The sequence below is a fragment of the Octopus bimaculoides genome, chromosome 11 (assembly GCF_046866305.1).
Source record: "Octopus bimaculoides isolate indiv1 chromosome 11, ASM4686630v1, whole genome shotgun sequence".
In the NCBI taxonomy this organism is placed as follows: Eukaryota; Metazoa; Mollusca; class Cephalopoda; order Octopoda; family Octopodidae; genus Octopus; species Octopus bimaculoides.
This window is the reverse complement of record NC_142938.1, coordinates 40,641,038-40,663,355: the sequence shown is the minus strand read 5'-3', so window position 1 is coordinate 40,663,355 and position 22,318 is coordinate 40,641,038. Positions and strand designations below refer to the sequence as shown.

At 37.0% G+C, this 22,318-nt stretch overlaps 1 protein-coding gene across 1 annotated transcript; it reads left to right on the top strand.

Annotated features, from left to right (window-relative positions):
• The first annotated feature begins 1,839 nt into the window (after positions 1 to 1,839).
• Positions 1,840 to 19,810, top strand: LOC106870522 (uncharacterized). The gene is made up of 5 exons (XM_014916649.3): positions 1,840 to 2,150; positions 4,161 to 4,226; positions 7,174 to 7,395; positions 10,616 to 10,684; positions 19,705 to 19,810. Exons 1-5 carry the CDS (start codon positions 1,899 to 1,901, stop codon positions 19,804 to 19,806), a joined length of 711 nt encoding a protein of 236 aa, XP_014772135.2. The 5' UTR covers positions 1,840 to 1,898; the 3' UTR covers positions 19,807 to 19,810.
• Positions 19,811 to 22,318: the final 2,508 nt, after the last annotated feature.

Here is a 22,318-nt window from a genome sequence, read left to right as displayed (position 1 = left end):
ATCAAATTGTATAGAATGAGTATTTACAACAGATAAGGGAACATGTTCAAGATGGAATATAAAATGAGAGGAGACAAAACAAAAACTGTAAACACAGCTGAAAATTGCATTGGTGACATGAATAATCTCTGTAACCATTGTAAAGCTCTTAAATTTTCAAATGAACCTTTGAAGTGCTGAGAGAATGGGAAATCATGTTCCTTCAATTACAGCCTTATTCAGAAGAATTGAATGGTGTTTTTAAATGAAAATAATGCAGAATATACAATTTATAAAAGAACACTAATTTTTATGGCTGTATATGAACTTAAACTATCTAAAAAATTTTGTATTTGCCGTGGAATCTGCACAGGTACTGCTAGATGTTGTTATTGTTCTTGTTATTGTTATTATTATTATTGTTATTATTATTATTATTATTATTATTAAGGCCATGAGCTGGCAGAATCGTTAGCATGTCCGGGAAAATGCTTAGCAGTATTTCATCCATCGCTAGTTCTCAGTTCAAATTCCGCTGAGGTCAACTTTGCCTTTCATCCTTTTGGAGTTGATAAATCAAGTACCAGTGAAACACTGGGGTCGATGTAATCGACTAGTCCCCTCCTGCCAATCTCAGGCCTTGTGCCTTTAGTAGAAAGGATTATTATTACTATTATTATTATTGTTGTTGTTGTTGTTGTTGTTGTTGTTGTTCTTCTTCTTCTTCTTCTTCTTCTTCTTCTTCTTCTTCTTCTTATTATTATTATTATTATTATTATTATTGTTGTTATTAAAGTGGCGAGCTGGCAGAATCGCTAGCACACTGGGTGAAATGCTTAGTGGTAATTCGCCCATTGCTACGTTATGATTTCAAATTTTGCCGCGGTCGACTTTGCCTTTCATCCATTCAGGGTTGATAAATTAAGTACCAGTGAAACACTGGGGTTGATGTAATCGACTAGTCCTCTCCCCCAAAATTTCAGGCCTTGTGCCTATAGTAGAAAGGATTATTATTATCAGTAAGGGTTAGGGTTAGGTAGAATCATTAGCTTGCTGAACAAAATGCTTAGCGGCATTTCATCCATCTTTGTGTTCTGAGTTCAAATTCTGCTGAGGTTGATTTTGCCTTTCATCCTCTTGGGATTGATAAAATAAGTACTAGTTTGTGCCAAAATTTGAAACCATTATTATTACTATTATTATTATTATTATTATTATTATTATTATTATTATTATTATTATTATTATTAATCGAAATTGAATTAAATTCGACGACTGGCTGAAATCGAAATTGAATTAAATTCGACGACTGGCACCCATGCCAACGTCGTCTCCTTCATTGGAAATGAAACTCGGCTTGCGAAGACCTATTGGGGCAAGCGAAAGCGAAACCGTCAATGGCACCTGTGCCCAGCATCGCCTTCCTGGCACGTGTAAAGACATTCGAGCGAGATCGTTGCCAGTGCCACTGAACTGGCTCCTGTGCAGGTGGCACGTAAAATACACCATTTTGAGCATGGTCGTTGCTAGTACCGCCTGACTGGCCTTTGTGCCAGTGGCACGTAAAAGCACCTACTACACTCTCGGAGTGGTTGGCGTTAGGAAGGGCATCCAGCTGTAGAAACTCTGCCAAATCAGATTGGAGCCTAGTGTAGCCATCTGGTTTCACCAGTCCTCAGTCAAATCGTCCAACCCATGCTAGCATGGAAAGCAGATGTTAAACGACAATGATGATGATGATGATGATGATGATGATTATTATTGTCTGATCTGAAAATGGTGTATATGTGTGTGTAGCAGTAATCAATGAGTTACAACTGAACAGCTGTAAACAAGATATTTCCAATGTATATTATTTGCAAACCAATGGTGTATGACCTGTAGCAGGTAATGTTAGTAGTTGACTTTCCTCAATACAAATGTATTTCTATATTTCTGTATTTTTATATTTTGCAATGGATTCTTGCTCAACGTGTGGAAAACCAGTACTGCTCACATTACTTATTGTTTGTGTCTTTGGGTTGACCAAGATTGAAAATTTAGATGTGAACACTTCTTTTGTCCAGAAAGCAGCTAATTATGCTGTTTCTCATATTATTTGTCCATGTGCAATAAAGAATAATGCATATTCATCTCTCCATCTTACATCAGTTGTGGAAGCACAAAAATGGGTCAGTATTTCGTTCTTGTTATTCTTTTAGAAGATAACTTTTCCATTTTTGTTTTGATTGTTTAGTTAACTTTTTTTTTACATGGCAAGTTTGCTTCTTTCCAATGATATTTCAGAGATAAGATACCACCTTATGTTTTCATTATGAGTGGTTACTTACAAAAACTTTTATTCCAATGTTACATAGATATGTATGTGTATATATGTGCATATATGTTTTTTTTTAGTGTTTGTGTGTCTGTATGTGTGTATATCTGTCTATTGACTATCTATTTATCTATCTATCTATCTATCTATCTATCTATCTATCTATCTATCTGTCTGTCTATCTATCTATCTGTCTGTCTGTCTGTCTATCGAACTATTAATCTCTCTTCCTCTCCCTCTCCCCCTCTCTCTCCCTATTTGTCTGGCTGGCTAGCTGACTCACAAGGCTGACTGGCTGACTGGCTGACTGACTGACCAGCTGGCTGGTTCTGGTTATCCTTAGAGTTGACTCTCAGTCTTTCTCGTGGATGAGTCTGGCCACAAGGTAGCAGAAGTTTCAAATCAGAACTTACCCTCTCCTAAATGAACAATTGTTCATGTTCCTATCAGTAGTAGAAAAGGTAAAGACAAAGATAATTTTTATTGCAGTAGGAACTTGTAGCCATCAATCCATGGCTTGGAATCTTGTGTGTACACACACACACACACATTTAAAGTTATGTTTTCACTTCTTCGCTCACCTGAAAAAGTTTCTTTTTTTTGTACATTCCTCAAGGCAGTATGTGAGGTTACAATATGTTAGGTTACTAACTCCACCAAATTTTATTCACTTACCTAATTTCCTCAATGACCAGTATGATTAAATATATATTTTCAATAAAGGATATTCTTTTACTAATATTCCTAATTATATTTCTTTAATAGTATTGTTACAGTTGGGTAGTTAGAATTTCTTTTAGTGTAGCATAGATCTTCATTTGGTTTTCTTTAAGGATGTTACTTACCAAGTCTAAAATAGTTAATGGTGCTTATGTTAGTTTCCATGATAACTTTTAGATTGAATTTCTTTAATTCTATTGAATTCTTTCTTCAGTTTCTAAGCTGTGATCATTTATGTAGCTTAAGATTGCTGGCCTGTCATCTCTGTATAGTCTAGAGAGCTGAATCTATTTCCAGGAATATTCAGGTTCACCAATTCACCCTTTTAGCCTATATCAGTAGTTGCTTATACTGATAAGAGAATAGCTCATCACCTGAATTTTTTTACTCAGAATGTCGCCAAAGACATTTGTCATGTCAAGCCTAAAATTTATTCTGTTAGCTGTAACAGTTAGCCAGTATTTTCCAAACAGCATACCAAATCAATACCTTCTCTATCGTCGTCGTCATCGTTGTCTCTGATATTGCCTTTAGGGCTTTCATCCTGTTTCTTCCAGAGGTTGAGAATTGTTTCATTAGATCATAAGCAGATTTGTCCATTGATCTTCTGGATGTGACCTCTGTAACAAGAACTTTGACTCAGAAGTTGGCTTCCCTTAAGCTTTTTACCTCACAAAAACAATAATCTTGATCTTGACATATTCTAAATGGAGCCCTAACTTCAAACAGCAACTGGGGTGAAGTTGAGGTCAGCAGCACATACCTATAAATAACAACATTCCCATCTTCCACAGAACACTAACTAACAAAAATTTACTTCAATCAGTTTACTTTGAGGATGACCAAATGGACAGACCCTGATGAAGCTGCACAGACAATTTGCAACTTGCATTTGCAACAGTGAGTAGTCACTGTAATGGAAACACACACACACAGTGGGCTTCTTTGGTGTCCATCACACAAATCTCCACACAATGTTTTAGTTGCCCTGGGGCTATAGTAGAAGACACCTGCCCAAGGTCCCATGCAGTGGGACTGCGTCCAAATCATTGTAAGAATTTTCTTAAAAATCAAAAGAAGATTAATATCAGGAAATTGTCTGCTATTATTGTTTATTTAATTTTCTTTTATTTTATACTTTTAGCATGGAGAAGAGGAAATGGTACGGATTGTTTGTCAAGTAGCTTCAAAGAAGGAGATGAAGCTGGAGGTATGTATGAGTTCTTTCTGTCGTTATTCTTTCAGAATATTCCAAAGGTACTGGCATAGTAGAAATGGTTGTGCACTAGACCAATTGGTTGTGCAAGAAACCAATTTCAAATGTGTATCTCTTAATGTAAATTGTATATTTTATACATACAAACTTTATTTTGTTCCATTCTCAATCTAAACTGTCTGACAAACGGGAACGTGAAACTCTGAGTAGCAGTTTTTTGTGATATTTTTGAGATGTTTTTGCAGCTTTAATAATAATAAGGATTATTACTTTACCTCCGGTATTCAAGTACTATTTTTCCCCACCTTGTTTCACATTTATATGCTTACTTTGGTATATACATATATATTATATTTATACATATATATGTGTGTGTGTGTGTGTGTGTGTGTGTGTGTGTGTGTGTGTGTGTGTGTGTGTGTGTGTGTATATATATATATATATATATTGTTGTACTTGGGGATGGTCATATTGCCAGTTTAGCCAATAAAAACACACGCACTGTATATTTGGTGTTAATTTGCTTCAGCTTTATATTACATTAATCTTAATCTTATTTCAGCCAGAGTTCTTTCGTCACACTTCTGTGACCTCATCAGTGGTCCTTTGTTTCCTTCCTTCTTATGTGTGTCTCACCTTGCTAAATATCAGCCATTTTGTATTTTGTATTCCTATTGTATGTGTCTACGCATGCGTGTCTTTCAATGTGTCTGTGTCTTTTGTAAGTGCATGTGTGTATGGGGAGTGTCTGTATCACCTATATACTCTGTTAATACGTGTTCGTTTGTATTTGTTTTTATTTATTTATTTGTTCATGTGTGTGTGTGTGTGTGTTTTTTTTTTTTGTGTTTAATTAAATTTTGTTAACGTATGTAGTATTTAATTCCATTTGTTTATCTATGTATTGTATTATACTTTGTTCATATTATTATTGGTTTATGGGTAACATGTTGTCACATGCTGTGGTTTGTGGTTTGTTAGTGGTGTGTGTTAGTGTTCCATTCTAGTTTCCTATTCAGGCTAGGTTTCTCTTCTATTATGTGTGTAGCTTCAGTAATTTGTCTAAGTGCTGCATCACTGCTATGTGTAGATAAGATTTTAATTTCTATGTTGTTGATTGAGCCTCTATGTTCTTGCTCAGCGTGCTGGTACAGAACTGATGAGTTCTTCCCTTCCTTAAGTTCCCTCCAATGTTCGTTTGCCCGCTCCCCTATGCTCCTTGCTGTTTCGCCTACATATGTCATTGTCTTATTTCTGCATCGTCCCTCTGTACATCTTATACTATAGACCACATTTCTGGTTTTGCAGTTCGTTTGTGGGCTAAATCTACATACGATACAGTTCCTATCAATGCAGGGGGTTCTACTGAAAGGGTATGTTCTACTGATAAGGGATTTAATAGGGTTGCCTGGCCTTTCAACAACCTTAATTCTTAGCTTAAGTTTGTCTAGGGCCCTTCTAAAGCGGTATGCCAGTTCGCCTCTAGGGGTGGTGTCGACGAACATGACGCTCTGGTACTTGTGGCTATCGTACCATGAGCTTGCCATCCCTATTTTCTTCTTAGTCCTTTCTATGGTGTTCCATGATTTGCTCCTATAGAGTGGGCAAATCCCATTCCTATCGTTGCGTTTGATTGTTTCAAACTTCTTCATAGCTCCTTTGTATACCCTGATCCTTTCTTTATGGCTGTAACCTGAGAACTGCATGCGGTGGACGAAATGTTGTATATGTCTCTTTAATTCTGTAGGGTCACACATGCAGGAGACATTTCGCATTACTCTGACGAGGTCTGCCATCAATATGTTGAATTTGGCATTGTCCGCAATAGCCGAGTTCCGGTGGATCAGGTATTTGGAGGCCATATATATATATATATATATATATATATATATATATATATATATATATATATACACAAATCTTCTCCATGGAAGCTCCTCTGGCACCACTGTTCTATCCCCCAGAAGACAAAGCTCTGCATCTACAATACATCAGTCCTCTGTATTTTCCTCCATGGAGCAGAAATGTGGCCCCTCTTGAAGACTCTAGCAAAGAGGATCGATAGCTTTGATAACAGAGCCCTGAGAATTATCAAGAACATCGGATGGTATCATCACATTTCCAACAAAGAACTGCATATGTGCATGCATCAGCCCGCAGCCTCCCACATCATAGCTATGAGTTGCATGCACTGGTAAAGACATGTCCTCCATTTCTTGCTAGATCATCCTATTAGAGCTTTACTCTCATTTGATACAGCAACTGCAGGCTAGATGAGGCCTCATAGTGGGCCCCACACCAGATGGCTGGACATGACTGAGGAAGATTTTCAGAAGTTCAACATCACCTTGAAGGATGCAAAGGGTCTGGCACAGGATAGCCAGCAATGGAGAGCACTGGTGGGCCTGATTGGCTCTGTGCATGATGACACCTTTGGGACCACTAACTTGGAATGATCCTAGCCCCTTCAAACAAGAGCACGAAGCCAGCCTTTTAAATTTTACTTTTGTTTATTGTTTACAATTTACATGTACTGGTGGTAAATATTTGTTTTTTTTTATTTACTCATTCATATTTCAAAGTTTTGTTATTGTGTTATTGTTATTGTTGTTGTGATTGTGAATAACAGGCAGTTTATAATAATATAGCATTTAAAAGATTTTATAGAATATTTAAATAGGAAACAAAAGACTAAAATTTTATAAAACTGTACATCACTCACACCTCTGTCTCCCCACTTTATCCCTATACCCAAATAAAATTTTAACTACCCAGCCAGTGGAGGGTCCTGCCCACTTTGAGAAGTACTGGTGGAAAACTTAGCTGACCAGGTTAGGATTTGAACTAGAGAACTATAACTTCTAAACCTGTCCCTGGGAAGTATCTGTATTCATCTGCCATGTAATTATATGACCATTAGATTAATATTTTTTCATTGCAGTATGGTCATGAATGTACATTCTACCTGAACATCTACACTGAGACTAATTTCACCTTGGAAAAGTACACCTGCTTTAAATATGTAACACCAAAAAGTAAAAAGATTCCAGCGCCTTCCATCAGTGTCAAACGGCATGAGATACAATCCCTAAAGCCATTCTTGAATATGTCTCTGAAAAAATATGATTGCAGATTGGTTAAAATTGTCAAGGCTTATAAAAAGGTAATCTTTTACTTATTAAGAACTCTTAGGGAAAATATAACCACTACAAATTCCTGTTTCCTTTCCTGTCTGTCTATGGTGGTTCATGTTTATATAAGAAATCATCTTCATCATTATCATCAAAATTTTCTATTCCTGCTTAAATGTGGATGTTCTGTTTGAACAAACATTGCTGTGATAGATACCATGAGAGAGACTAATATTAGCTTTTGGTGCAAAATGCACTCTTGCTTATATTGCTAGTGGGGAGATAAACTCCAACACCGAGACCATCAGATCATGTGATTTCAACCTCCCTTGGTCTCATCAGTGATGGATGCTCGCTCGCTAGAGATAGCAATGACTGATCTCCCTACCAGTGACATATAGAAAAATTATCTCCCCACCTGCGATAAAAACTAGCAGCATATTTTGTGCCAAAAGCCTATATGATAGTTTCTCTCGTGGTATCTACCACAGTAAAGTTTGTTCTAACTGAAGATCCATGTTTAAATGGGAATAAATATTATCTCTCAGTATTAATATTTCCTCTGTTGCTAATATATTTTTCATAAAAATTTTGGGAAAATGCCTTGCAGTTATTGTTCCAAATCTTTACAATATGAGTTAAAATCCTTCTGAAGTCAATTTTGCTTTTCATCCCTTTGGAGTTAAGACAAAGCAACTGATCGCAACAAACAAGATATGGTACAAAAATGTGATAAGTCAAATAGAAAAATAATTGCAAGAAATATGAATGGGCATGCACAAAAATTTGACAAAATGTTCAACGGCAGAGTATTGGAACTGTTCAGTAACACAAGAAAGCAATTGTCTGTCACAGGAAACACAAAAGAGATTGTCAGATATAAATAGTGAGTTTTTTGGGCCAATGCACAGTGTGGCCTGTCCTGGTGACATAGGGTTTGTTCATGTTAGGTAGTGGCGATGAAGGTGGTGGTGTAGGTGTTGTGGTCAAAGGTGCATGTGCAGGTGGATGTGTAAGTGGTTATCATTTCTGTTTTTATTTTTATGCTGTCTTGACCTTGTATATTTCTTAACCTATTTTGGATTGCATGCAGTCACTCTGCATTATCATTATGCTCTACAGGTTGATCCCAGATTCCCCACCACCACCAAAAAGCTTTGCTTTCATCTACATTAGATACCAATGTTAGGTGTAATTGTCCATCTAATTCCTCAAACAGTTTTCTCTCATCGGATTCATATAATTTGTTCTGCCTGAATTGTTTTGTTCTATTGTCATATCTTTCCAATTTTGCCTTGATTACTACTGCTTTTTGTTTCAATTCTTCCAATATTATGTCAAATTTTTTATTTTATATTCTATATATTCTTATTTTTATGTTTTCATTTTTTGCTGCAACCCTGATAATCTTGTTGGTTTCAGTTATATTTTCCATCTGAAATTGTCAAACAACAGTATTGTTTTTTTCCATTTCTGTTTTTAGATTGGGAAGTGTTTGATCCTGGTCTTCTCTAATATATTGGCACATCATCCTCACAATGTCTTGTTGATCATCATCGTATAGTTCTTTCCATTACTTCTGCTTAATTTTCTGACAATGCATTTCCATCTTGCGCTACATTTTCATAGTCACTGTTCATTTCTTTGTCCTTAATAGGCATGCTATTTACTGGTGCAGTATTACCTCTGTTTTCTATTTGCCTTTTTATTTCTTCAATTTCCATGTCTGTTAACCCATTTGTTCTTATTGCACTTACCTGATTGACTAACTATTGCTCACTTATCTCAAAGAATCCTATTCCATTTTGATTTCATGCATTTTCAAATCCCCTTCTACTGGGTTCACTTCTGATTCAGCACTCAATTACTGTTCAATTTACCTCCTTGTCCCATCTTTTTCTCTGCTTCTATCATTGAGTATAAGCAGTTTCTGAATGACAACCATGCCTGTGCTGCCCAACCACATGACACCTGCTGAGTGAAAGGCCTTCACCATTAGTTCCAGCCTCATTAACACCATAATTCAATACATTCGTATTGGACGTTTTATTGAACATAGAATTATTTTAAATCTTCATTCGCTTTCTTTGAAAGTCTACTGCCAGCTACAGCATTTATTGCAAAAAACAAATAATTGATCGTTCTTCGTTTTAATGCTATATACACCAACACAACTAAGCCAGTGAGAATAGAGTGGTCATCTGTTGTAGTTGCATAATATTTCATATACACACAGGTATTGGCTGTTTTGTTAAAAAATTTGCTTCCCAACCACATGGTTTCAGATTCAGTCCTACCACCAGAAACCTTAGGCAAATGTCTACTACTATAACCACTGGCTGACCAAAAGCTTGTGAGCAGATTTGGTAGACGGAAACTGAAAGAATATATATATTGAGCATTGCCAACATGGACAACAGACATTAAAAAATATATATATATTTTGCATGTAGCAGGTGCTGTTGATAATGCCTGCATTTCTGACCATTGTCATCATCGTCATCATCATCATCATTGTCATCATTATTGTTGCTGTTGTCATTGTCATCATCATCATTATCATCTTATGTCCCCTTTCCCTGTTGGCATGGGTTGGACAGTGAGTCACCTCCCATTTGGAGCCAAAGCTTTCAAAGACTAGGTGCTCATACTTGCCATTAGGCCTAGTTTCTATGGTTGGATCCCTTTCCTAATGTCAACCAGTTTACAGAGTGTACTCTGCATCAACACTAGAAATCTTGAACAGTCCTCAGTAAGACAGGACTAGAGGCACCTATTAATCTACCCTTTCTGTACTCTTTTAGCCAACTACTTTACAATATGAACAGGCGGTGGGTGGTACCTTTCATACAGTAAATTTGGAAATGGAACAATAAGGAGAGAAAGGTAATAAATGTTTATTAGAGAGGTGGGGATAAGGGAGTAAAAAAAGGTATAGAATAGGCATGGGCAAGTTGCATGAGACATGACCCATCATCAGGCAGCATTACTGAAAATATTCCAGGTAATTTTTTTTTCATTGGCAATCCAGAAAGTGCCATGGGCTGCAGTTTACCCATGACTGGTTTAGAGAGTATTCAGTAAATTAGGGAATGTACATTTGCATAGGTGACCAAAGAGAAAAACTGGAGAAGAACAATGATATCAGAAGGCCCAGGATGGGTCAGAAAATGGAAGAACAAGAGTATTCTATAACTGTTCTCTAAATATTAAAACATTTATTTTACACTGACGTTTTTTTCTTTTTTACAGTATGAAATTGGAGTAATCTATATTGTAAACGTTGAAGTTACAGAGTTGGAATCACCAAGACAAAAACCAGTAAGAGTATTCTCAGTGTCTCATTTTCCTGTTTAACCCTTTAGCATTTAAACCAGCCATATATGGCCAAAATATGCTACCTGTTTTGTTAAAACTGGCCATATCAGCTCTTGCACACCTACCCTACAATGTCATATTAAAAGTAAACAATCACATTATCAAAGGTATTAATTAATTCAAAACAATGTGAATATGTAAGTATTACATTTGAAAAGGTAATCTGAATGCTAAAGGGTTAAATACCTAATACCTTTTGTTCTTGACTATTATCATCATCATCATCATCATCATCATTGCCATCATCATCATCATTGCCATCGTCATCATCATTGCCATCATCATCATCATTGCCATCATTATCATCATTATCCTCACCACCACCATCACCACCACTCCTAGTGGTGGTGATAATGTATTGAAGGTGGTGGTGTAAGTGATAAACTAACTATTTTAAAAAGTATTCTTTCTCTAAAGTAAAATAGTCAATAAAACTTTTGAAATCATAAGTTTTAAAAAAATTGATTTTGTTAATGTTTAAATCAATTATTATTTAATCAATTTATTATTATTATTTTTTGTTTGTTGTTGTTTTTGTTGTTCTTCTTATTATTGAGTGAGAGAGCAGTACATGCCATCAAAATGACACTGGGGTAAAATATACGAAGCCCAGTATGCCCATCATGACTCCCTATCTGACAAGGGTACACCAAGCACTCGCATCACAACCATATGTGCATGACAAGATGTTCTCATATCAAGATAAACAACATATGACCTTGCAAATGGGGCCCAGCTAGAATTTTCTTCAAGTCGAGTAACCCATCCTTCTCAAAAGGTCCTTGGATAAGGGTTGTTTAAGAATGTTGAACGAAATATCTTTCCAGAGGTGAATTATTCAGACTCCAAAGATTTCCTTTCAACACATGGCTACAATGCTCCCCTACTACTTCTGCTTGCCCCCAAAATTCCTGGCCTTGTGCCAAAATTTGAAACCATTATTATTATTATTATTATTTTATGTTTGACTTTTGTTTTGCATTTGTACAAGTTGGATCCAAGTCTCACCCAGAGACCTCAAGAGACAACAAGTTAGAAGTTCATGTAGGTGTTATGCCTAGGGTACCATATATTTGGATTTGTACAGTTTTGTTCAAGTGAATGTTTAAGAAACCATAAGAAAATTATGTGTTTGCTTTAAAATTTGAGATCACATAGACAGTATTTTATGTAGGATATGGGCAGTTCCCATGAGCACTATTTTTTGAACTTCAGCCATTTTGGGGTTTCCTGGAATCTGATCTAGGTAGTAATCAGCCCGTTTCGCTGTCATTCCCAGGGCACCTATGACAATAGGTATTGTTTTCGTCTTCAGATTCCACATTTTGCTAATTTCTATTTCAAGATCTTTATATTTGCTCAGTTTTTGGTAGGTCTTGACAGATACGTTTATATCGATTGGGACAGTCATATCAATGAGGAGGCATGATTTTTGTCTGAAGTCTTTCAGTATGATGTCTGGCCTATTTGCGTCTATCTTTCTGTCAGTTTGAATGGTGAAGTTCCAGAGGAGTGCAATGTGATCATTTTCAAGTACTGGGGGTGGTTTGTGTTCCCACCAGTTTTTATCATGGGGCAAGTCCAGGTTTTTGCATATTACCCAGTGAATATATTGTGCAGCTCTATCATGCCTGTTGAGATACTCTGTAGGCGCAAGCAGACTGCACATGGAGACAACATGATCGATGGTCTCATTTTGTTGTTGGCATATACGACATAATGGGGAGCTGCCGTTCTTTAATATGTTGGCCTGGTAGTTCTTTGTAGGTAGGCATTGATCTTGGGCTGCTATGATAAACCCCTCTGTTTCTGATTTCAAGCCAGAGGCCATTAACCATTGGTGGGTAAGGGCTTTGTCAATATCTGCATTATTCGCTCTCTTTGGGTATTTGCCATTGAGAGGTTTTCCATGCCATTTTTCAGTCATAATAGCTAAGGCAGCAATTTTAGCCCGGGTTTTCAAGCGCTTAGCTTTTTCTGCAGGTGTTTCTAGTTCGTCTAATTCTTGAATTTGTTGCAATTGGAATTCACTTAGATATTCCTTTGCCTGTTTTGTTACTGAGTAAGATGCTTTCTTGCTTTCATATTTTAAGACAAGTTTTAGTATCCAGTCCTCAGAGTTTTTCAGATAGGTGTCTCGGCCAATTGTGGCTACCTTCATTGATAATGCCAGCTGTAAAAGTCCTCGGCCTCCCTCTTTTCTTGGCAGATAAAGACGTTCTATATCTGCCTTAGGGTGGTGCATTCTATGCATTGTCAACAGTTTTCGTATTTTTCTGTCAACATTACATATTTCAGTAATTGACCAGTTAACGATGTTGATTATTATTATTATTATTATTATTATTATTATTATTATTATTATTATTATTATTACTATTATTATTATTATTATTATTGCTATTACTACTATTATTATTATTAAGACGGCAAGCTGACAGAATTGTAAGCATGCCAGGCAAAATGCTTAGTGGCATTTTGTTCATCCTTACGTTCTGAGTTCAAATCCTGCTAATGTTGGGTTTGCCTTTCATCCTTTCAGGGTTGATAAATTAAGTACTAGTGAAACACTAGGGTCAATGTAATGAACTAGTCCCCTCCCCTCCAAATTTCAGGCCTTGTGCCTTTAGTAGAAAAGGATTAGTAGAAATATTATTCTGTCAACTTCCCCTTTAAAAAGAAAAAAAGGTGGCAAGCTGGCAGAAGCGTTAGTGGTGTTTCATCTGTCTTTACATTCTGAGTTCAAATTCCACTGAGGTTAACTTTGCTTTTTATCCTTTTGGGGTCGATAAATTAAGTACCAGTGAAACACTGGGGTCGATGTAATTGACTAGGCCCCTCCCCCACAATTTCAGGCCTTATATCTATAGTAGAAAGGATTATTATTATTATTATTATTATTATTATTTTGGTTTGCCTCAGGTTTGGTCTTATTCCTGGTAAGAATTATGTGGATAATAGGTTACTACCTATAACCTTAGGTATCCACAAGTTTTCAGCAGTCTTTTAAGTGCTTAGGACACTTCTGATAATCCTTGCTGTCTCTAAGAGACAAACTTTCTCTTGGAGCTCTACCAGGCAGTCTATTTCAGTCTCTTTCGGCCATTTGTTTATATCTTTGCTTACTGTTCTCAACACACCAATTATTATAGGGACAACTTTTACTGTTCACATGCTCCAAATTCTTCCTATTTCAGATTTTAAGTGATTGTATTTTTTTGTTTTTCTTCCTCTTTCTTTACAATCCTGAAATCAAACAGGCATGATGGGTCGATAAGGAAGCAACTTCACTTTTCCTTATCTATAATTGTTATGTCTGGTCTATTATTTTCTAATTTATTATTATTACTAGCTGGCCCCATGCCATCAAAAATGATGGCTAATTGTAGTATTTTATATATAAATAAGGTACAAAATAAGGTACATAATAATCCTTTCTACTATAGGCACAAGGCCTGAAACTTGGGGGAGGGGGCCAGGCGATTAAATCAACCCCAGTACACAACTGGCACTTACGTTATTGACCCTGAAAGGATGAAAGGCGAAGTTGATCTCAGCGGCATTTGAACTCAGAATGTAAAGACAGACAAAATACCGGTAAGCATTTCACCCAGTGTGCTAACGATTCTGCCTGCTCGCCACCTTAATAAGGTACATAATAATCACAGATACAAACATTCACATACTTCCCTTGTACACTCACACACATACACACATATACTCACTCAGAGTTGAAATACTGTTTGATTTTTCTTTTCAATGTTGAATGTTCACCATCCCACTTCCATTGCACACACACACACACACACACACATGCACGCACACACACATGCACACACACACACACGCACACACAAACATTCACATACTTCCCTTTTACATACACACACATATACTCACACAGAGTTGAAATGCTGATTTATTTTCACCCCTTCCTTTCTCATTCATATGTTGTGACAGAGAAAAACAGAAGATACATGATGTGCTCTTTGCCACTTCCTTTCTCTCATTGCTGTTACTTTCTCTCACTCCCTCTAAGTCAGAGCTATTATTCTCACTACTTCTCCTTCACTGAGTTACTATTTTCTCTCCTCTCCTTTCACTTACTCCCTCCTGTGTGATTTTGGATAATATATATATATATATATATATATATATATATATATATATATATATAAAAACACCATGTTTATTATTATATTAGGAGATTATTATTATTATTATAATTATTAAAGCAGTGCGCTAGAAGAATCGTTAATGCACCAGGCAAAATGCTTAGCGGTATTTAATCTGTCACCAGGTTCTGTATTCAAATACTACCGAGGTCGACTTTGCCTTTTATCCTTTCAGGGTTGATAAATCAAGTACCAGTGAAACACTGGGGTCGATGTAATCAACTTTCCTCATTCCCCCAAATTTCAAGCCTTGGACCTATAGTAGAAAGGATTGTTATTATTGTTGTTAAAGGATTGTTATTATTATTGTTATTAAGGCAGTGAGATAGCAGAATCATTAGCACACTGGAAAAATGCTTAGCAGTATTTCGTCCATCTTTACAATCTGAGTTCAAATTCCACCAAGGTCAACTTTCCCTTTTATCCTTTCAGGGTCAATAAATTAAGTACCAGTGAAACACTGGGGTCGATGCAATTGACTTTCCCCCTACCCCCAAATTTCAGGCCTTGTGCCTATATTAGAAAGAATTATTATTATTATTAAGGTAGTGAGCTGACAGAATTGTTCGCATGCCAGGTGAAATGCTTAGCAGTATTTCATCCATCTTTAGGTTCTGAGTTTAAATGCTGTCGAGGTCAACCTTTCATCCTTTTGGGGTCGGTGTAATCAACTTACCCCTCCCCACCAAATTTCAGGCTTTGTGCCTATAGTAGAAAGGATTATTATTATTATTATTAAGGCAACGAACTGGCAGAGTTATTAGCATGCCAGGCAAAATGCTTAGTGGCATTTTGTCCAGCTGCATGATCTGAGTTCAAATTCTGCTGAGGTTAACTTGGCCTTTCATCCTTTTGGGGTTGATAAAATGAGTACCAGTTGAGCACTGGGATAGATGTGATTTACTATCCCATTCCATTAAATTTCAGGTATTGTGCCTATAGTACAAAGGATTATTATTTAAGGCAATTCCACTGAGGTCGATTTTGCCTTTCATCCTTTTGGGGTTGATTACATAAGTACCAGTTGTGCACTGGGGTCGATGTGATCAACTTAATCCCTTCCCCCAAATTTGAAGCCTAGTAGAAAGGCTTATTATTATTAAGGCGATAAGCTGGCAGAATCGTCAGTGCACTGGACAAAATGCTTAGCAGTATTTTACCTGTCTCTACATTCTGAGTTCAAATTCTGCCGAGGTAGACTTTACTTTTCATCCTTTCAACGTCAATAAAATAAGTACCAGTTGTGTACTAGGGTCGATGTAATCAACGATCCCCTCCCCCAAAAATTTCAGGCCTTGTGTCTACAGAGAAAGGATTATCTTTATTATTATTATTATTATTTTATGTTTGACTTTTGTTTTGCATTTGTACAAGTTGGATCCAAGTCTCACCCAGAGACCTCAAGAGACAACAAGTTAGAAGTTCATGTAGGTGTTATGCCTAGGGTACCATATATTTGGATTTGTACAGTTTTGTTCAAGTGAATGTTTAAGAAACCATAAGAAAATTATGTGTTTGCTTTAAAATTTGAGATCACATAGACAGTATTTTACGTAGGATATGGGCAGTTCCCATGAGCACTATCTTTTGAACTTCAGCCATTTTGGGGTTTCCTGGAATCTGATTTAGGTAGTAATCAGCCCGTTTCGCTGTCATTCCCAGGGCACCTATGACAATAGGTATTGTTTTCGTCTTCAGATTCCACATTTTGCTAATTTCTATTTCAAGATCTTTATATTTGCTCAGTTTTTGGTAGGTCTTGACAGATACGTTTATATCGATTGGGACAGTCATATCAATGAGGAGGCATGATTTTTGTCTGAAGTCTTTCAGTATGATGTCTGGCCTATTTGCGTCTATCTTTCTGTCAGTTTGAATGGTGAAGTTCCAGAGGAGTGCAATGTGATCATTTTCAAGTACTGGGGGTGGTTTGTGTTCCCACCAGTTTTTATCATGGGGCAAGTCCAGGTTTTTGCATATTACCCAGTGAATATATTGTGCAGCTCTATCATGCCTGTTGAGATACTCTGTAGGCGCAAGCAGACTGCACATGGAGACAACATGATCGATGGTCTCATTTTGTTGTTGGCATATACGACATAATGGGGAGCTGCCGTTCTTTAATATGTTGGCCTGGTAGTTCTTTGTAGGTAGGCATTGATCTTGGGCTGCTATGATAAACCCCTCTGTTTCTGATTTCAAGCCAGAGGCCATTAACCATTGGTGGGTAAGGGCTTTGTCAATATCTGCATTATTCGCTCTCTTTGGGTATTTGCCATTGAGAGGTTTTCCATGCCATTTTTCAGTCATAATAGCTAAGGCAGCAATTTTAGCCCGGGTTTTCAAGCGCTTAGCTTTTTCTGCAGGTGTTTCTAGTTCGTCTAATTCTTGAATTTGTTGCAATTGGAATTCACTTAGATATTCCTTTGCCTGTTTTGTTACTGAGTAGGATGCTTTCTTGCTTTCATATTTTAAGACAAGTTTTAGCATCCAGTCCTCAGAGTTTTTCAGATAGGTGTCTCGGCCAATTGTGGCTACCTTCATTGATAATGCCAGCTGTAAAAGTCCTCGGCCTCCTTCTTTTCTTGGCAGATAAAGACGTTCTATATCTGCCTTAGGGTGGTGCATTCTATGCATTGTCAACAGTTTTCGTATTTTTCTGTCAACATTACATATTTCAGTAATTGACCAGTTAACGATGTTGAAACTGTAAGTCACGACTGGTATGGCTAGAGCATTAATCGCTTCGATCCTGTTTCTCGCGTTCAGCTCTGTCTTCAGTATTGCTCTCACCCTGCGATAACATTCTCTTCTGATCCTTTCCCTCATCACTGAGTGCTTGATATTGTCCCCTTCAATTACCCCTAGGTATTTGTAGCTCTCCGCTGGTTCTAACTCTTTTATGACATTTTGCTGGTCAAGGTTCACATTAGATGTATTTGTCATTTTTCCTTTGATAAAGGTAGCTTTTGCACATTTATCAAGGCCAAATTGCATCCTGATGTCATCACTGAATTGTTTAACAATCGCTAGTAGGCCTTTGAGTTGTTGGTCATTTTTTGCAAAGAGCTTTAAATCATCCATGTAAATGAGATGATTTATATTTTTATCAAATACTTTATAACCATACTGTGCATCATTGAGCAATTTTGAGAGCGGTATTAGGGCTAGACAGAAGAGGAGTGGTGATAGTGAGTCACTCTGGAAAATGCCACATGAAATTCTTACATCTCCAGCATTTAGAGATTCATTGTCATTGTTCAACATCAGTGTGGTTCTCCATGATCTCATACTTACAGATAAAAAGTTTCGCAGAGTGGGAGCTATTTTATACATTTCCAGACATTTCCTAATCCAGCTATGTGGTAGGCTATCAAAGGCCTTTTTATAGTCTATCCAGGCTATTGACAAGTTTTTGTGTCGCTTGTGACAATCTTCTAAGATCATCTTATTGATGAGTAGCTGATCTTTACAACCATAAGATCCACGTTTACATCCCTTTTGCTCATTAGGGAATATGCTACTTTCTATTAAAAAACTATAGGTGTACTCGGTTAGGACAGATGTTAGTGTCTTATACATTGTTGTTAAGCAGGTTATGGGGCGATAATTTTTTGGTTCGTTTGTTTCCTCATTTTTTGGAAGCAGGAATGTTAAACCATTAACTAGCCAAGAGGGCATCAAACTAGGATTTTGCAAAACATCGTTGTAAAGTTTTGTTAGCAGTTCATGGCTTTCTGGGAAGGCATTCAACCAGAAGTTAGGAATTTTATCCTTTCCTGGAGACTTCCATTTGCTTGACCTCCTGAGAGCAGATCTTATATCTTCTACCTTGACCCCCTCCCACTTTTGCTCCTCTAAGGAGTCTAGGTCTGTAGATGTTCTATCAATCATTGTGTGTTTTATCTTCTGCCCAGATTTTATTCCAAAATTCTTGCACTTCTTCTTTTGATGGGACAGACTTTATTGTTACTGGTGTTTTCCCTATCTTCCTGTAGAAACTTTTGGGGTTATTTTTGAACATGTTATTATCTCGGAAGAATCTAACACGCTTTTCATACCTTGCTATGCGGGCAGCTTTAGCACATACCTTTTGCTTGATGGTTTCTATGGTGGCATCAATGTCAACTATGGTTTTCATATTATATTTTTTCTTTAGTTTATGGGTCTTTGTAGGTTTGATACTCTTGTCAAATTTAAGGTTTTTCAAACATTCTATGTCAGATCTAAGCAGCTTAATTTGGTGTTGAATGCGTTCTTGCCAAGAAGGCTTTTTGTGGGAGTGTTGTCGTTTTCTTATCTTTTCACCACATAGAACCGTTGAGATTTTTGCAGATGCATAGTACAGGTGGTTGAGATCTGTAATATCAACATCATTAGCTGAAATTATATCCTTAAGTGCAAGGCGGATTTTACCAATTATTTTCAGGTTTTGGTTAGAATTGCGAATTTTGGGGAGAGTGTCGCGTTCATTCATACTAGTTTCTTTAATTTTCAGCCATTCAATCATGATTTGATTTTTTAGATCATGTAGTTCTGTTGCGTTGATTTCTGTATGACTTCCTTCATCTATTTGATTTTCACCTGCATTAGTGTTTATGGTTGGTTCAGAGAGTATTTCACTTTGCCTATCAGTTACCTTAACTCTTTCAATCATTACTGTATTTTCATCAGCCTTGGGCTGGTTTATAATTATTTCCTCTTATTATTATTATTATTATTATTATTATTATTATTATTATCATTATTATTATTATTATTATTATTGTCTTTGTATTTTTCAAACAGATACATTGTATGACAGTTATATTATATGAACCCTGGCGCTATAATCGATACAAACTAATTGATGATGATTGCCACTCACAGGTAATAAACTTTTTGTTTTAAACAACCACACAATGTTCTTTCACTTCTTCATTTTCCTGTGAGGAAATGATTTAATCCCAGCATTGGTTGATATAACCACTCTTCGGGTTTCTCACTTTATTCAACACTGCAATAAATGATATTTCTGTCTTTCCCTCCCTCTCTCTTCCCCCCCCCCCACTCTCTCAAAATTAGACGTCTCGAAGGCATACTTACAAATCCAAGGAGAAGAATGCTCACATTTATTAACCATTAATACACACCATGGCTTATCTAAATTTAAGTGGCTTCCCTTCAGTGTAAAATTGGCCCCTTCCATATTTCAACAAGTAATAGATATGTAGTGACGCCTGGTTCCAGTCGCCATTTTGGGATTTTCATCCACACATGCACAGGGATTAGAGACTTCTGGAAGGCCTGCTGGAAGTCCCTTATGCGCATAGACCTTAATCAGCAGCCGCTAGGCTTGACCGCCAGGCACTCTCTTCGTCCCTGCTGCCAACCTAGATGCACGCAATCTTGACTAGCTCTGTGTAGCTAGAGATCTGAAGGCGTCACACGATATTGGCTAAACTGTGAAGAATGCCTTCACAATTGTGATTAAACCGACTCTGCTGCTTCCACACCAAGGTAACCTGGCTGCTGATTGTCCCGAGATGTAACGTTTGTACAGACGGAGAATAAATATTGTTATTTGTTCGGCTATTCTTATGCCGCTATTTTCCTTCCACGACTATGTAAGGAATTGTGTGGCACCCATCCAGTGCCAACCTCACTTTCTGCAGATACAATGCTGGCGGACTGTGATTTTGCTATCGCCTATTTAGTGAATCACACAAACAACATATAGAACACGTAAAAAGGTATTTGAAAAGATAAGAGAATACAGCTTTAAGCTAAGTGAAGGAAAATGCAAATTCTTTCTGAAAAAAATTAAATACTTGGGCCAGATAATAGATAAAAACAGATGGAAACCAGATCCCTCCAGAGCAACTGTGATAAAAAATATGCCCACACCGAATAATGTGACTCTACTACAAGCATTTTGGGGTTTAGTAAATTACTATCAAATTTATATTCTCAATATACACAGTGTAAGGGCTCCACTAAATGATTTGTTAAAGAAAAATGCAAAATGGTGCTGGGTTGATAAATGTCAGAAAGCATTTGATGAATTAAAAAACATTTTGATTTATCGTTAACGCATTTTGATTTGAAGCTGGATATTATATTGGCTACAGATGCAAGTGATTGCATTGTAGAAGCAGTGCTTCTGCACAGATATGACGATGGGAGTAAAAAGGCTATAGCCATATGTCATGTATTACCAGCAGAGAGGAACTATAGCCAAATAGAAAAGGAAGCGTTAGCAATTATATTTGGTGTAAAAAATTCCTTAGATTTATTCATGGAAGAAGTTTCTGTCTACTGTCAATATACGGGCACTACATTATTGAATTATGATTTCAAAATGGAACATGTACCACCAAAGAAACTAGAGCATGCGGATGGTTTGTCCAGACTGATACCAAAGCATTGCGAGCTATGGTAATTACAGCTTTAAGATCAGAAGGAGAAATAAAAAATTGTAATGTAGAATGTGGTACGCAAATTACCGGTGACCCTAAAGACATAAAATGAAATGCAGGAAAGGACAAATTCATAACAGAAATGAAAAGAATACTGTGAAAAGGAAAAGTAAATAGAAACAGGATTGATGCAAAATGAAACCAAAACATGAACCTATATTCAATTTGTGATAGTGTGCTGATGTATGCACAGTGAGTAACAATACCTGAAACACTGCAAAAGAAAATGTTGAGAGAATTCCATGTTAGATATCCTGGTATTTCAAGGATGAAAGCTTTAATGCATAGCTACGTGTACTGGCCAAAAATGGATTGAGAAATTGAAAATTTAGTGAAAGGCTGCAGAGGATGTGCTCTAACAGTGAAATTACCAACAATAAAAAGTGAACCTTGGCCAGAAGTACCTGTTTTGTAGTCGGGACTACACATTGATTTTGCTGGTCCCTCTAACGGCTCATGCTACTTAGTGGTAGTAGAAAGTTCCTCTAAATGGCCAGAAATTTGTAAGTGTAAGAAGCCAACCTCCTCAACTATGACAAACTTTCTACATGAGATGTCTGTGAGATTTGGCATTCAAGACACTATAGTGTCTGATAATGGAGCACAATTTCTATCTTTTGAGTTTAAAAAGTTTTGTAAAATGTTTGCTGTAAAACATGTAACTCTTGCACCATACCATCCCAGATCTAACGGCCATGCTCAAATGGTGTTTTTTATGTGCCATCTGCACAGGAGCCAGTCCAATGTTTTGTTCACATGCCACCGGCACAAGTGCCAGTAAGGCAAAGCTGGAAACAATCACACTCAAATGGTGCTTTTTACATGCCACTGGCACGGAAGTGGGACCGCTGCTCTGGCAGTGATCCCACTCGGATGGTGCTGTTAGCGCTCCACTCGCACACGTACCAGTCATCGAATTTGGTTCAGTTTCAATCTCACTTGCC